The sequence below is a fragment of the Sitodiplosis mosellana genome, unplaced genomic scaffold, assembly GCF_009176505.1.
Source record: "Sitodiplosis mosellana isolate CC-2019 unplaced genomic scaffold, AAFC_SMos_1.0 Smas_scaffold_6167, whole genome shotgun sequence".
NCBI lineage: Eukaryota > Metazoa > Arthropoda > Insecta > Diptera > Cecidomyiidae > Sitodiplosis > Sitodiplosis mosellana.
This window is the reverse complement of record NW_022601408.1, coordinates 2,415,458-2,432,034: the sequence shown is the minus strand read 5'-3', so window position 1 is coordinate 2,432,034 and position 16,577 is coordinate 2,415,458. Positions and strand designations below refer to the sequence as shown.

Sequence of the window (16,577 nt, the reverse complement as noted above, 5' to 3'; positions counted from 1 at the left end):
CGAACTTGTTCGCGAAATAAACGCTTTTTCGCTGGATGTGCGGGTCTCACACGGCAAGCGTTCCAGTAGAGCGATGGAGAGCGTGAACGAGTATATTCAATAAAAAGATGAAATTGACTTAAACAAATAAAAGCATTGTTTAGAAGTGACATATCGTTTTGGGTACACATCATCATTGTTGTGTGTTTGCCCCGCTTGAAACGACAACAATGTATCGAATCGAATCACTCGACCAATTTTTCCGTCTGTTTCATCGTTGTTCCCATATACCAGCAAACGACGCTCAATGAATACAAACATCAACCATTTCGGCCATTAATTACAATTAACTCAAAGATTTATTCTCGACCAGTTAATTGGATGTGATTTGGAGAAAGATATTTGTGTAAATTAGATTATGGGTTTTCCTTTGGACGATTGTTTTGTTTCCATTTTCCACGGATAAACACCACAAAATCAAAGTGATGAAATATGCTAAGCGTTTTGAATTCCACCATTAAACCAATCATCGCGTAGTCGTGTATCGTTCCGAAAATGATCATGCATTGTTATTTCCTCTCTGATGGATTAATCGAAAATGCCATTTGATTCTAATTACGATAAACAACCTTTTTTTTTTACTTCCAAGTACATTCAGCAACGATTACTTTTTTTTCTCTTCTGGACATTCTCATTCACTTTATTCGTCCATTCTCAAGCAGAGTGCAGATTAGTCATTGTAGACACAAATAAGTACATTGACCATCTGGATGTGAGACTTTTCTCTCTCCATTTTGCTCGTAGCCATTATCAAACGGAATCTCAATTTTTTTTTTGTTCGAAATATTAAAAGAACATTATCAAATAGAGAGATTTAATTAAATATAGCTTCGTTTTTTGATGAATAAAATTGTTTGACTTTAAATTTTTTTTGGAAGATTCAGAATTTTTGCAATTTTACCCAGAGCGTGTTTTGAGCTGACGTCAGCAGCACTAACTAACGTCAGCTGCTGACGAGTATGCATTGCGTTATTTTAACGCATTTACAGTATAAAAACGAGATATCATCCCAACAAACCAATGGGATGATTACTGAAACTTTGGTTTTTATACTGCAAATCCGTTAAAACAACGCAACGCATACTCGTCAGCAGCTGAACTCAGCAGCTGACGTCAGCTAATAACACGCTCTGATTTTACCAAATCGTACACAGGCCACGTTGACTCAAAGCAATTCACTTCGAGTAGAAAATTGCATGAAAACCCATAAAATTTGCTGTAATCTTTGAAATTCGAAACTTTTCTAGCACTAATCAGTCTTATTGTCATTCCAGGGCGATCGAAGGTTAAAAATTTATTCTATCGTCCCATACAAAAAAAAAAATCCCACAAAATATTCTACAAATCCTATATGGTTTCAATCATGTTGTTATACATTTCTTTTTCGCTTGCCGATCCCTGAAATGTGTTTTTTTTCTCAATTCATGGAGTGCTCAATAAAAATATTTGACCGAGTCATACCGTATCATGATCAACGTAATGTTTTCCATACCTCTTTCCAGAAAAAGAAGCTCCGAAAACATGTCTCGATGCTATCATGCTCAAAGAATCAAAAATACCTTTCGAAGTATGCAGAGATGTGGGTTCACGTTTTGTATTACATTTTTTTTTTGAGAGTGAGAGAAAACGTTATCGATGATATTAATGAATCATTAATAATGATCTGTTTATTGGAAATTACATACGCACTCGTTGTTCGGAAGTATTTGGTTTTCTTCTTCAATGAAGAAAAAAAAAATTTATATATCTTCCAAGCTAGCTTCCAAGGCCACGTATGAATCGTTGATGAATTTCAAAAATGTTGAAACAAAAAATACTTGAACACACACTTTTCAAAAAGAAAAACAAACCCTTTTCACGTGAAATGCGATCATCCTCATTTCATTGTGCGTTCATTTGTTCGCTTATTAGTTGTATTTACTTTGAAATGTATTCCATACAATGAATTCCCGAGAAATATTTGTTCTGTGTGCATTCATCAATACAATGGGAAATATACAATAATTTATCAAATACTTAATTGATTAATTTTGAAATGCAACTATTTCTGTCTAATTTTTTGATTTCGGCCGGAATGCTTTTTTTTCTCTCTGTCTGTCGTTTCAGTAAAAAGGGTGGCATTTTCATAAACCATCAGTTTCGTTGATTGATGTTTACATTTTCTATGATTGACTTTTTGTTTCCACATGAAATAAAGGTAAGAATGGTCGATTTTTATGCATCTGGTACGCATAATGAACAAATCATTTTTAGATTGTTTTCCATTTATTGTCGGTTATTGTTGTTGTACACGGTTTTATGAACGAAGTGTATCTTTTCGAATTTTCGAGTCGGGTCATCAGGTTACCATTTCAATTTAATCGCATCGGTTTGACTTTAGTTTTTTTCTTCTCTTAAATATCAGTGTTGTTGTGGTTGTTGTTGTTGTTGTTGTTGTTGTGGCTGTTCCTGTTTTCGAAACTGACAAAAATGCTGTTTTTGATTCAATTTTTCTTTTGATTTTTCGCACGCTTTCCGGCCATGGCTTGTGTGGAATTTTGCCACTTATAAACTGTGACTGGCGGCAACCGAATTCGGTCTGTTGCGTCGAATTCACATCTTAATCATTTTTAAATTGATGGAAAGTGCCAAAAATGCGAAGAATTCTACATTTGACCATGTTTAATGTATGGAGCGTTTTTTTTTCTCTCCTCCCGATGTCTGTGTGCTAGTTTGTAATATTTGAGTTTCTTAATTTCATTGGCTTTAATTCATCAAGCGCGGCGGTTTTAAATCACGGGCGCGCCAAGCACAGAACAGTTTTTTTTTTTTCGTTCGCTCTGCCTGCTGACAGAGAGATAGAGACAGAGGTATAACGAGATTGGACAGCAATTTAACGCGAATAAACAACTAAATGCTGTTCAAAGACATGTGTTCTATGTGTCGCTAAAGAGTTGTCATTAACAAATGCCCGCTTTAGAAATTGGACATTCATTTAATATTATATTTATGCAAATTATGTGGCTCAATCAACTTATAATGGACTACTTAGATGCACGTACAACACCGTATATCGGTTGCGGATTGTGTACAAATTTATAGCAAACGAATCTGCCAAAACTGAACATTTAACACGGTAAAATGATAATCGAAATGCCCATCGTGTTTATCTTTGGCAAAAAAAAAAAAAAAAAAACAGCGACGAAACGACAGAGGAGAGAAAAAAAACGAAGAATTTTATCAAATGTCGAGAAGTGACGCAGCCACAAGAGAACAAATACAAAAGAGAGAAGATTTGGTGTTGTTGACGGTTTGCGACTCATTTTCAACACCGAGTCGAAAATGTTACAAATGTCGCGTTGTTTTCCCCGTATTATTCTTGATTTTGGTGTCCAGCGAAGCGATAATGTGAGCAACGGGCAACCGTCAAACGACGAGTTTTGAGATAAACGGAAAGAGCGAGAGAGCGTGAAAGCACATGTGGATAAAGGCATTAGCAAAGGAATAATAATTTATATTCCATCGATTAAAATGACATGTCAATATTATTTTAAATTAAATTAAATTTAAAAACCGATGAAAACCGAGAATGAGATAGCCGCAGCGTGCGCGTGCATAACTGAATGTGAGTGTGATCCGAACGAGTAATCGAGCTAATCGCATTAAAACTAAATGAGCTGTTTTAAAAAACCATGTAAGCAAGCCTGAGCAGCACAGCGCGCAACGAATTAATAATACACTTGGTATTCAAATAAATTGATGACAGTGGATGTTAGTTGGATCGACAAAACCAACAACCAACAACTAACAAACATGCACATGGACGATCAGTCCACACCACACCAAACCACACCACACATGCATACCTGTGTGCCCGATCAGAGACCGACCAACGGACTGGGCGAGCGAACAAGAGACACGATGGACGAGTGAAGGCGAGCTAGCGAACGCGCGCACACACGCACAAACTGGACGAAGAAAAAAAAACTTGATGATAGTAACAATAATATAAGAAGAAGTCAATAAAAAATAAAACAAAGCCAGAGAAGAAGCACATCACAAAGCAAAATGAAAAAGAATGTGCGCTGGGGTTATAATATAAAGAAATAAAACATAATTTATGGTAATTTAATATTATCAAACTTACACTAATAGCAAAATTATTTAAATATTTAAATTTGGTATGTGCCTTTGAATTGCCATAGATATATCGGTTGATCGCGTTGTCCACAAGTTCGACGCTTTAATTTTTTTTTTTTTTTTTGGTAATTTTTTATCGGAATCTCTTGTTTAGGTTTTGTGCACCTATTCATTCTTGCTTCGAATACTGTCGAAAAACACTTGGCCGAGCAACAGCAATGAAACAAAACGCAGATAGGGAGAGAGTGAGAGTGATAGTCACATACACAAAATAATGTTGTAACTTCAAGAATTCGTGTTATGCTGTCAATATTTACTGTTAATGTGGCAGAGAAATCAATGTCACTTCACATTGACAGCTTATAAGTGGGTGATCACTTGTTTCGTCTTTTCCGTTGTGGTTGGTTGCCTCATTTTCGTGAGAAATTCGATCAAATTCACAAACATCAAATCTCATTAAGACTACCATCTTTCGATCCCATAAATTCATGGGATGTCGTTACACTATCCAAACGATACTGTGTGGTTCATTTTGTGTGCGTCTGCGTGCATATATATTTCGATCGAAAAGTCTTGTTTTCGTCGTCGTCATCTTGTTTTTCTTCTTTAATTTTTTTTTTTCTCAGATTAACTAAATGTATCAATTTGACTATTTATGCGAACGCTACATTTTCTTAACAACGCTCTTTAGCATATCGAAACGTTTGTAGTACACACAGATACAAGGTGTTAAATTGCCAAAGCATATGTTGTTTCTCACATTTCTGATATGTTCAATTGAAAATAAACATAAATTGTTACTTGTAATCCTTTTCACACATTTGTCGCATCTCCGAAGGAACTTGGTATTAAATGGATGCTATTTCTTATATATTGGATTTCGGTTTTTCTCTGCCTCTCGGCCACTCTGTCCAATCATCGATTAGTGTACGTGAGCATTGTTTTGTGATAACAGACAATGTGTATCGTTTGGCCAAAAGTGTTCGTTGCTGGGTTCATTTATATCAATTCAATCTATCGATAATGTTGTTGTTGTGTGTATTTAATGCTTTGAAATTGAAATTTGGTGTGAAAATGTATTCAAGTTACAAGAAAAACGTTTAAAAGGACAAACAATTAATTTTATTGCTGTAGGAGAACGAAAAATAAACCAACACACTGAGAAAATAATTATCAACAAAGCAGCGGATAGGTCACTTTGCCTACGATTGTGACCACCAAATTTTGTATTATTTCCTATTCTTGTTTTTGGTTTCTTGTTATTATCGGTCATATATGGATAAAGTTTAGTATCCAGCATCGACTTCATTTCGTTAAAACTGTGATTCGAGATAAACAAAAAAAAAAAAACCCTTATCACCTTAAATGTGGCACATGTGTGTATCTTGTGATTTATAAAACGATTTGACTATTTATCGGTGTGTTTTTTTTTCCCGTATCGTGTGCATTCGTTCCAATAAATAAGTTGATATATTTCTTTTGTACTCGTTTGTTATTCCACTGAAATGTGAGATATTTTTGGATGTGTCATTGTGTCGCTGTTAATTTGTACACATCTGTTGGGCGAATGATGTCCACCGTTCCGGCCCTAACAACATGATGATGATGACGATGGTGATCGCACAACGCACACACAACCGATCGAGAGATGCGATCGCGCGAGAGAATTCGATACTTATATTCGTTAATTTATTTGATATGACTTTATTCCATGAAACACGAACGCCAATAATGTAATTTTATGTCATTTTATTTTCTGTGTTTTGTTCGATCATTAATTTGTGATAGTTGTTTTGTCATTTGGTCGTTTTCTTCAACATTTTAATTATATCTAATTTGAAAATGTACCGCTTCACTTCACCGGCAACGCGACACATTCGAGCGGAAGAGAGTGAGAGCGAGAGAGAGAGAGAGAGCGAGGAGGGAGATGGGAGAGAGAAAACCGAACCAAATGAAATATAAAACAAAATAAACTAAGATGTTAATTCACTTCAAATCAAATCAATTATTCCGGTTTGGGGGATTCGATGAATATAACATAAATACTGTAATGATCTGAAAATACCTAGTTAGAAAGAGATCAAATGAAATAGTGAAACACAACACGATCAAATAATAAAAAATGACAACAAATCTTGATCACACGCATACAGAATTTGAAATTGAAATATTTGAAGGCGAGGCATCTCTGATTGGGCACTGTGTGCGTATTAAATTACACTATCTGACGACCGATATACATACATTGTATGTGTTGCTGATGGTGTTTTTTCTTCTTCTTCTTCTTCTTCTTGTTCTTTCGTTTTGCTGAATGCCTCGACACTGAATGGCATTCTTTACCACACTGAAACAAGTCAAAATGCCTATCAATTGTTTGTATTGTTCATTAAGTGAAATTCAATTAATCCAAGTGAGAATGAAGAACACGGAATACTAATAGAAATGAAATGAAGTACTGGAATAATTAAATTCTCTTTAGTATTTTTTTATGCCATGAATAAACATATTCAGCCCTTATTTCGGATAATTTTCTGTTTTACTCATATGTGAACACCGTGTCCAAGTGCTAACTGACACGTTTGAATATTATTATTATTTTTTCGGCTCTTGAAATCCTATTTATTTTTCATTGACTTTTTCGTTTGTTCACCGGTTGTTCCTTTTTGGGAAAGCCACAATTTTCGATTCCTTTCAAGTTGAGAGGTAGAAAGAGACAGAGCAAGATGCTCAAAAGTTATTGTATTATTCGGTTATTCATAAACGTGGAGTGTCGCATCAAAGCAGTTTCGCCGCCAATAAAAGTTAATAAGTTGCTGAGTATTTTTTTTTTCTTTCTGTTGTTGGTAGATAAAAGAGCCAACGGCTGGCTACTGGACTTGAAGGCACTTCAACTGCCTTTTTGTTCTCTTTTCTTTCACTTCTTGTCCTCTGTACTGCTCTTGAATTGTGCGACAGAGGATTTGTGAAAATGGAACATCTTCTCTTTGAACAACACAAATCTTTGACACAATGCAACAATAGGCAACACTCTCGTTAAGGTTTTCACCAATAAGTCAATGCACAAATGAAATGTTCATGTTGTTATTTTCGTTATTAATCCTGCATATTTCCAAAGTATAAGAAGAGAAGGCAGTAGTAACAATTTTCAAATTGGCTTAAATAAAGTAGAGCATTATCTCAAACTTTTCGACTTTTCCTCTTGACTCTCTCCTATCTCCTGCTCTCAGTCTTTTTTCACGTTGGCTGGATTCGAATGGGCATCATAGTGTTGCTCTCGATGTGCCGACAAGAAATCTCAGTCTGCATTGAACTCAGTACACACACACACACACAAAAAGGGATTAAAATCAAAATAAAATCAAGTCGAGAAGTCAGATAGAAAGTCAACAAAATCCAAAATAATGAATAAATGAGTGAAAGAAAGACTCTCACTCTCTCTCTCTCTCTTTGGCCAATAATCAACTATTGAAAATGAAACGTTTTTTGGATGAATCAAATAAAAATAAAAGAGATTAAGAGTGGAACAAAAAGCCTAACATTCAATTTTCGATCGCATTTCGACGCATCTTTTCAACAGAGACGAAAATGAATTTTCTTCGGTAGCTACCGTATTGTTGCTACCGACTATGCCATATAAGCTTGGTGCTTGAGTTTTTGGCTAAAGGTGCCGCCTTTAAGATATACACTCGAAAATCTTATTAAAAAATAATGAAATATTATTACGTTCATATCACGTACTCTGCACACGGTCCGCCTGGCAATAAGCACACTACGGACTAAAGAAAAATCGATGTGTGTAATCCGACATTTTCAAGTATCTTTTCATTCTATTTGAGCATTCTGCCCCTACTTGATGATCAGCACCAAAAAAATTATAAGTACTCGAAGCCAGGATTATCTTAATGAACTTCATTGCCTTTTGGCAAACCAATGGAATTCTTCTTGTGAGTCATCATTAAACCCTGTGATAAGAAAGTGCGTATCGTTTTTTTTTTTTTTGTGAGCGACATTTCGAAATCTTTTTTCTTCGAATCAACTGAGAATTTGAGCAATTTCCTATTCCATTAAAGCACATTGCTGATAAACTCCACTCCCGATGGATCAAATGCTTTCATGTGTTTTTAAGTGATTCATAAAATATGTATAACATGTATATACTATATCGCACGATATCATTTATTGTGATATGTTTTTAAGTAAGTATGAAATCATCTTCCGCTCGGATTGGACGCTTTCAAGAACCATATAAATCGTGTGTATGATTCACCATTTTACGGAAATGGTCTAATCTATTAAATGTTTGTTTTAATCGTTAAATTTATGCATAACTCAAACTGAGTACAATCAAGCGATTATCGCACGTTTGATGGAGAGTAGGAAAAAAAAATACGCTCACTGTTTTTTTTTTTTAATGAAACTATTGCGCATAATGACGATTATCGTTAATACTATCGTGGAAAATGAGATGTCGATTAATTTTCTAATTAAATATGGTTCGGTTACGAAACCGACCAAAAAATGCTGAGGAGCTAAAGATGCAATTTACGATTTAGTTCTGTTGATACGATTGCACCATATGTGTTTACGTATATACGGTGTGCACGTTGGTTTTTATCATGTGCGCGGACACAACATATCGCGTTAACGCCAACTAAATTGATCTCTCTCTCTCTGTTTGTGGAAGAAGACATTCAGGTAATTAATGATCGATCGAAAAACATGAGAACCAAGTTAATAAGTGAACAAAACGAGAGAAGAAGAAAAAAAGCTACACACACCACAGCCCAGAGATAATTAAAGCGAAAATAAATTATCGCGCCACATATGATTGGCTCGCTGAGCTTCAAAACATTGTAATATTAAAATGCATGTCGATAAACATGTGGTGATACCATCAACAACTGAATTAACACGCATACAATAACGCCTATCGCCCGAGCAATTGGATTCGAAACGAAAATATTCATCTTTCTTTTATTACATCGTTTCTATTCATAAGCTGATTCCAAATTAATTTCAAGTTGTTTGTTTGAATATTTCGGCAGGCAAATGGGCTCTGAATTTGTTGATAAAGAGTAGAAGAAAAAGAAGAAGAAGGAGAAGAAAATGAGTGTATGGGATAAGTGATTGCTGACGCTGAGAGAAGAGGAAGAAAAAAAAAACAGCTAACATGCGCTAGAAATATCACAATTTTTCCAAATGTTAGAAACATTTGTATCAAGATATTCGATAGTGAAATGTATTCAAAACGGCATTGATGAAGAAAGAAAAACAAACACATTTTTGATGCTCTATGAAATGAAAAGAAATGAACAAAAATGATGTTTTTTTCTTCTTCTTCTTCTTCTTCTTCTTCTTCTTCATATGATATGAATAAGGCCCGCAGTCCAGATTGGTTCGAGAATAATACGCTTCACTGAATGGAGTGAACCGATGTCTCACCGCGGAATCACACTGACATTGAGGAATCAATTGATTGAGATCATTATTAGCTTTTAAAATAAACCATCAAATTGATTTGAATAAATATTAGTCAGATTCATGTTCCGACTGATCATCAACCTAAGAAATTAATAATTAGATACACCTCGTCTCGAAACATTGTGAGCTGTTGTTGTTGTTGTTGTTGTTGTTTTTATCCTCTCTTTCATTTTTAAATTATCTTTTCATCATCAGCATAATATCAGTTGAGATGAATCCACTCATCTATGCGCGTATTATGGGGACTTCGGCTAATTGGTAAATTTCATCGCATACGTTTTGTTGTTTCAAGCAGCCATTTACACAAACTGTGTGCTCGGCTATCATTTGATTATTTCACACGCTAAGCAACATAAATAGAGCGGAACAAGGCCGAAACGATGTGATGCGATGATGAGCGCAAATGTTACGCATGAGTCAAATTGAATGGAATGGAATGAAAAGGAGGTGGCTTTGCGCTGAGATTTCCGCGTATTTGCTTCTTATTTTACCTCTTACATGCACATACGTTTTTTTATTCATATGCAACAAACAACCATTCCTTTAGATTCATCTTTAATTGTACCATTTCTTTTGTTTAAATATTTGCGAAAGACAACAAAAGGAAGAAACTTCCCAGGAAAATCTGATACAGTTTATTACAAATTTCTTGCACAATATGTGTCTGAAAATCAGCTCAATTTTTGTCACGTATTTTACTATTTTCGAAGAAAATCCCAAAACAATCACACGCTTAAATGTCTTATTAAAATGCCCGAGTGGCTGGAGCGCAACTCATCAGGGATCGTTACGCAGAAAAAACGACAAAAACTCGTTTTTTTTTTCTCGACAAAAATTTACACTGAAATGCCAGTCAATTTTCAAACCAGCAGTGACAACTGATTATCACTACCGAACTATAATCCACACAAAAACCAGTATCGATATATAGTTCTCCGTATCGGAGTCCCCTCTGTTTTCGGCCAATAAATCTAATCAAACATCAAATGTTATCATTTCGGTTTAGTCAAATTGAAAAATCCAAAATCGATTAAAATATATCTCTATTGCACCCGTGGTACGAACGGATGGCTGGAATCTGAGACCATTTTTTATGCTTTATATTTTATATCAGTTGACCATTCGTGTGTTGTTTTTTTTATTTTTTCTTCGGTACTCTGCTAATGACTTAATCATCTTATTGGTATTTTGTTGAATTCATTAGAGAAATGTTTTGTGTTGCGCAGTCATTTTAGTTGGTTTAATGCTCTTTTTATAAGCAGGATATGAATTTATTATTGATAAAGATGTTTGAATCATCACAGCAAGATACTCGCCTTCTGGCATTTAATTGCAATAAAGTCTGTTTTGTTTTCGTTTTGTTAATGTTTGTGTTTTTTCCTTCTTCTTCTTCTTCTTCTTTGATTCCGTTTCGTATGTCTGCCGTCTGGAAATCTCCTCTACGTCATTTATTTCCCTCTTTTGGCTCCAGTTCCCTTTATTAATTTATCATATAATCATTTCTCTGATTTTCGTTGCCTTATCGACTGGTCGAATTAACGCTTTTTCTTCGCTTAATGTAAAAATTCAGATTTAGCCCATGCTATTTGCTTCATCTCGACAATTCTCCTTTTTAGAACAAACATTTTGCATATGAATTTCGAGTGGTGAATTCGTCAATCTCGTCCTGTATTTTAATTTACGGATAAAACAAATTAACTAAATGACTTTTATGAGGTTATTTACCGATTCATACTGTAGCGTTACAGCCATGAATGGACTTTAAACAATAATGATATTTGAATGTCGTGCGTCATGAAAATCTGTGATAATGAGTTCAAAAAATCCTTTCCGGTCAAGTTACGTACATTGGTTTTGCTTTCCGGTATTTAAATATGAAATGACATCAATTTAGTTATCAAGTCATCAGTTTACGGACGTACAATTTTTACTTTTCTGATTTGCCTGTATACGAATTCCTTTCATATCGCTGCCAAGCCTTGAGTGCGCAAAATGAAACGATTTAAGTAGAATATCAAATCAAAATTTTCTGCCGAGAAAATTGTACAAACTCGAGAGTTTGAGAGCCCCATTTGAAACTTTTTTTTTCTTCTAACTTACCAGACAATCGTCTCGCAACGATTTTTTGATTGTTTTACATTTTATTACAAATGTTGTATCTATTGGCAATAGGTTTGGTCACCTTTCAGTAAGTTCATCCGAAAAAAGGTGACCTTGTGCAAAACAAAGCACATCAAATTTATTCACTTCCATGACCAACCGGCCGACTGTGTATTCCAATTAACTTTATATAGCTCTCAACAGGACCTTTATACGGGATGAAGAAACTGTTCAAAAGACAAAAAAAAACAAACATGGATATTCTGAGATTTTCTGTGTGCCATTTATTGATATTTTTCTTTGTTTGGTTGTTGGATTTTTTTTCCTTCCATTGTATTTCTTCTGCTCATACATATAACAGTCCATTTTTTTTTTTTTCAATTTAAGTTTGCTTGGTTTTTGTTGGTAGATGCTTTTAAACAGTTAATATGTTTACAAAATTTTATTCAATAAAGTTTTTAAACTACTAAATTGTACAACTAAGATCAATTTCTCAAGTAAAATGTGTGTGTGTGTGTGTGTGTGTGTATATGTGTCATGGTTTGAAAACACCTCTGTGTGTCGAAATCAGAGCAGGAGAAAAGGAGCATATTATTTTCTTGTTTTTCATTTTTTGTTTCATTTTTCTTTAAATTACAATCATTCAACTTACTACGATAATTTTTAGTTCTTATTAACTTTTCTTGTTTTACTTGTTTATCAATAGAATATAAATATATTTCAGAAAACACATAAATGAGACAAACTAATTCTATGCATATTAGTTTTGCTTATAAACAAATATCGTTCCAGTTGTGTTGCTGTTTCGCAAATTTTTCTCTTCATCTTTCTTTTACTTTTTTCATATTGGTTATATCTAAAATCAAATATCTATTTGATCAAAATATGATTTTGTTTGTTGTCTTACGAAAGGTATCATTCATTGAATATACTATAGCTAGCGTTTAAAAATATTAAGCCTTTGCAAATTCGACAAAGTTTTTTTTTTGAGCTCCCACAATGAAAACTGATGTTGTCATCGCAAACAAAGTGTTAATACCTTTGTTTTTCTATTATTATTTTTTTTGGGGCGAATTGTTGTTAGGAGGAGGGAAGGGGATATGATACTATTTACACGGGATGTATCATATATACGATAAATGTAATCTACGAACGCGGTTACTAAAAAGAGAGTATATTTCGTAGAATATTTTGTGAAAATACTGTTGTGTTGTTCGAAAAAGAGTCCGGTTGAAATCCGCGCATATGTACGTTCATTCAAAATAAGGGAAAGAAGAAAGCAACGCAGCCGCTTTTTATGTCTTTTTTGCAATGTGTTGAAGCGATGATTCAAAAGTAATTAATTCGTATTCAACGATTTTTCCCATCGATCATCTCTACGATTGTTTTTCAGTTTCGTTTATTTTTTTTATTTTCGAGTGAAAGTTATAAATTCAATTATATCCTAAGATATATTTTGGAACAAAACAGAAAATAATCACATAATGATGTATAAATTGTTGAATTTTGGAATTGAATCGAATTTGGCTGATGTAAAACATATTAGTTTCATTGCTTTAGTTTGCTATTGACCTTTTTTACCTTCCAAAGAAGTGCGTACAGCGACATTTTGTTGAAAAATCAAAATATACAACTTTTTCGTATAGTACTTCGTTTTTTTCTTTCTTCTTCTCAATATTATTTAGTTATTTTCTTCTGTTTGCTTATTAAATCACTGGGAAAATGTTTTCCATACTCATATAGTTAATATTTGGCACAGTTATTCATATAACCAAATAAAATGCACATACCATTGTACACTCTAGATTGATGAAAACTTAATTTGGCGGGCAAATTCAATACAAATTACACACTGATCCGCCACACTGATCCATCATACTGAATTTTGCACACCGAACAACAGCAAAAAAAAATCGTGTTGGTTGCTCTCTTTTTTTTCTCTTCTACTTCATCTTCTCACTCCATTTTGCTGGTTGTTACTTCTTCATACTTTTTTTTTTTTTTGAAATTCCATTGTTTTGATATGCATTTCCAAGTGCATGCGGCGAATCACTCACAAAATAAAATTATTCTCGTTTTTCAATCATGTAGTGTGGAACCGTTAATGTTGAACGCCATGCTCATCTTCACTGGAACAATCATCCATCTCCATGTCGATCATTTCCTCTTCATCGTCGTAGCTTCCTTCGAGATTATTTGAATGATTGCTACCTTCGCCCTTTGTGTCGTCTTCTTGTTGCATGCGCTTGTGCTTGGTGCGCCGATTTTGGAACCATACCTTAACCTTTTCGCCGAAAAAAAAAAAAAACAAACACAAAGAAAAAGAGAATGGGAAAAATTAAAAATCAAAATTGATGAAAATGCCCGATCATCATCGCACGATAATAAGCAAACAAAAATGACGAAACAATTAATTTATTGTAAACATTTCTGACAAGCAATACACAAAAATGATTTGCAATGGGGGCAGCCACAGTCGCAGCAGCAGCAGCAGTATTTCACGCGCTGCTAATATTCTAGTAATAACAATCATTGTTTTCATTTCGATGCTTGGCTCTTGTGCATTGTGTGTGTGTGTGTGTGTGTGTGTGTGTGCACGCTTTTTACGATGTACAAATATTGACGATATTTTGCACTAAGTTCACACGAAATCCCAAGAATCAAGGAAATAACAATACTGTACTTGGACGCCCGCCGAATATACCAAACACCGAAAGATAATTCACGGGAACGTACCACCGCTCTGTGTTTTTATATTATATACACGGAGCCGTAGTCTTCACGGAAACCCGAATATCAAATGGGGCTTGTACTTCGTAAATCGCTTTAATACTTTCATCACTCTTCGGGCCAATTATATTTTTATTTACTGAACAATTTCATGATGAGATTCGTTCTCTTCTCTCTCCCTCCATCTGCTGGGTATATATATATATATATATGGTGTGCGCGAGTACGTGGCACAAAACTACAGACAACCATCATCAACATCATCATCATGTAAAACAACCAGAAAAGAGGCCACCACCCTCAACATGCGCACGCAAATTTAAACGACTAATGTAAACGCTTTTGCTGGTCCTACTTCATTTTCCTTTATATTTGTTTCCCTTTTTTTTGTTTGTGTAATTGATACGTTCAATTATTATTCAACCGCCGTCGTGGAAATGCGAGAAAGCACTTTCCAACCCAAGGGAGAAGTTAATAATCCTCTAATATTACCCGAATCAAAGACATACCACGATTGTGTGTAGGTGCGCGGTGTGAGAGCAATAGTGAGTGAGAATGAGTGAGTAAGTACGCGAGGCGCACAAGTATTTGCCCACCACACGTTAGTAAAACGTTTTTTAACACGACGCAATAATCTGGCTTGATAGCGATGTGGAGTGAGAGAGCACAATAACATGACAAAACACGAGACTCTTCGATGTTGTGAATGTATAAATGGGGCCGTTATCAGAGATTGAGTTTCACCTTTGTGTGTGCGTGCATTCATAGAAAGTGAGTTGATTTATTCGATCAACATTGAATCCAATGCAAGCAAATCCCATTTTTGCACACTCCACTATATTGCTATTGCCCTCGTTCTCGTTCTCTCTCTCTCTCTCTCTTTCTCTTACTCAATATCAATACCATCGCATTATAAAAACGTCATGTAATAAGAATCCCAAATCGCTTATTGACTGATATTGACACGGTGTGCTTGAGCTTTGTGTGCCGTATACATCGAGGAATCGAATAAAATTTTCGTCTAAACGATGGCGAGGCAGTAGCGCTCGAAATCGCGGCAACAGCAAAAGCAACGGCGCAAATCACATTGGCACATACGTTGCACATTTTGAATTATATAGTCGATTACATTCGGTATTGTCATTTCTTCCGATGCCACCTTATTGATGGCGATAATCCTGCGTGGTGATATTTCATCGAATGAAATTCATTCCATCCCTTCTTTTATTTTCTAAACTGTGACCCTGATTTGAAGCAATCATAAACCAGGCAATGAACAAACGAAACACAATGCTTTGCTGCTGCTGCTGTGTCTCTCTCTGTCTCTATCTCTCACGCTCACTCACTCACTCACTCTCAACAGTAATAAAAAAGGGAAGTTACCAAAAAGCAGCTATTATTTAGATTTTGTGTGCAATTTCGGAGCAGTTGTGATAATATGTGAAGCATGACATTTTACAAACGCCATGAATATAATTCAAGTTTGTTATGTATTTATGTTTGGCACATTATTCATGTCGACTGTAACACGACTTCATTTGTTGTACAGTGTGATTGCATTTCGATCCGAGTGTTAGAGACAGAGAAAGATAGGGAGAGAGAGAACGCTCTCAATGTGTGTATGCGTGTATGTATACACTATACGTGTACGTGTAATTGGTGTGGTTGTGCGCCTGGTGACAATCACAATGTACACATACTCTTGATGGCACTATATACAATATCACATACATGGCTTGTGCTACTCGTACACGAGAGAATGAATGCGACGAACTGCTTGAGCATTCTAAACGCAAACAGATATCAAAAATGAATACAATGTAAACGAGATTTTATTGATGCAGTAGAAAGGTACTTAATTTGTTCATTTCAACTCAATTCATTAATTTTATTGCCGTTGATAATCATGTGCGTTCGAATACCCGGTTTCAGCAGTGATCTCGTTTCTCGATTTTCTTCATATTCTCTTTTTGCCCTCTTTCATTTTCGTCGACCATGTTTTCCACGTCCCTCGGATAAAAAGCAATATATTTCATGGCTCTCGTTCTCCCTACTTTTCTTTCTCTCTCTCTCTCTCTCTCTCTCTCTCTCTCTCTCTCTCTCTCTCT

The 16,577-nt window shown here is 35.1% G+C and overlaps 1 protein-coding gene across 1 annotated transcript in view; it reads right to left on the bottom strand.

Moving 5' to 3' along the window:
* Positions 1 to 13,137: 13,137 nt before the first annotated feature.
* Positions 13,138 to 16,577, bottom strand: part of LOC129575414 (homeotic protein empty spiracles-like) — an 8,660-nt gene continuing 5,220 nt past the window's right edge. The window contains exon 4 of the mRNA XM_055459011.1: positions 13,138 to 14,023. Coding sequence (XP_055314986.1) covers positions 13,841 to 14,023 — 183 coding nt within the window. The 3' untranslated portion in view covers positions 13,138 to 13,840. The remainder of the gene's footprint in view (positions 14,024 to 16,577) is intronic.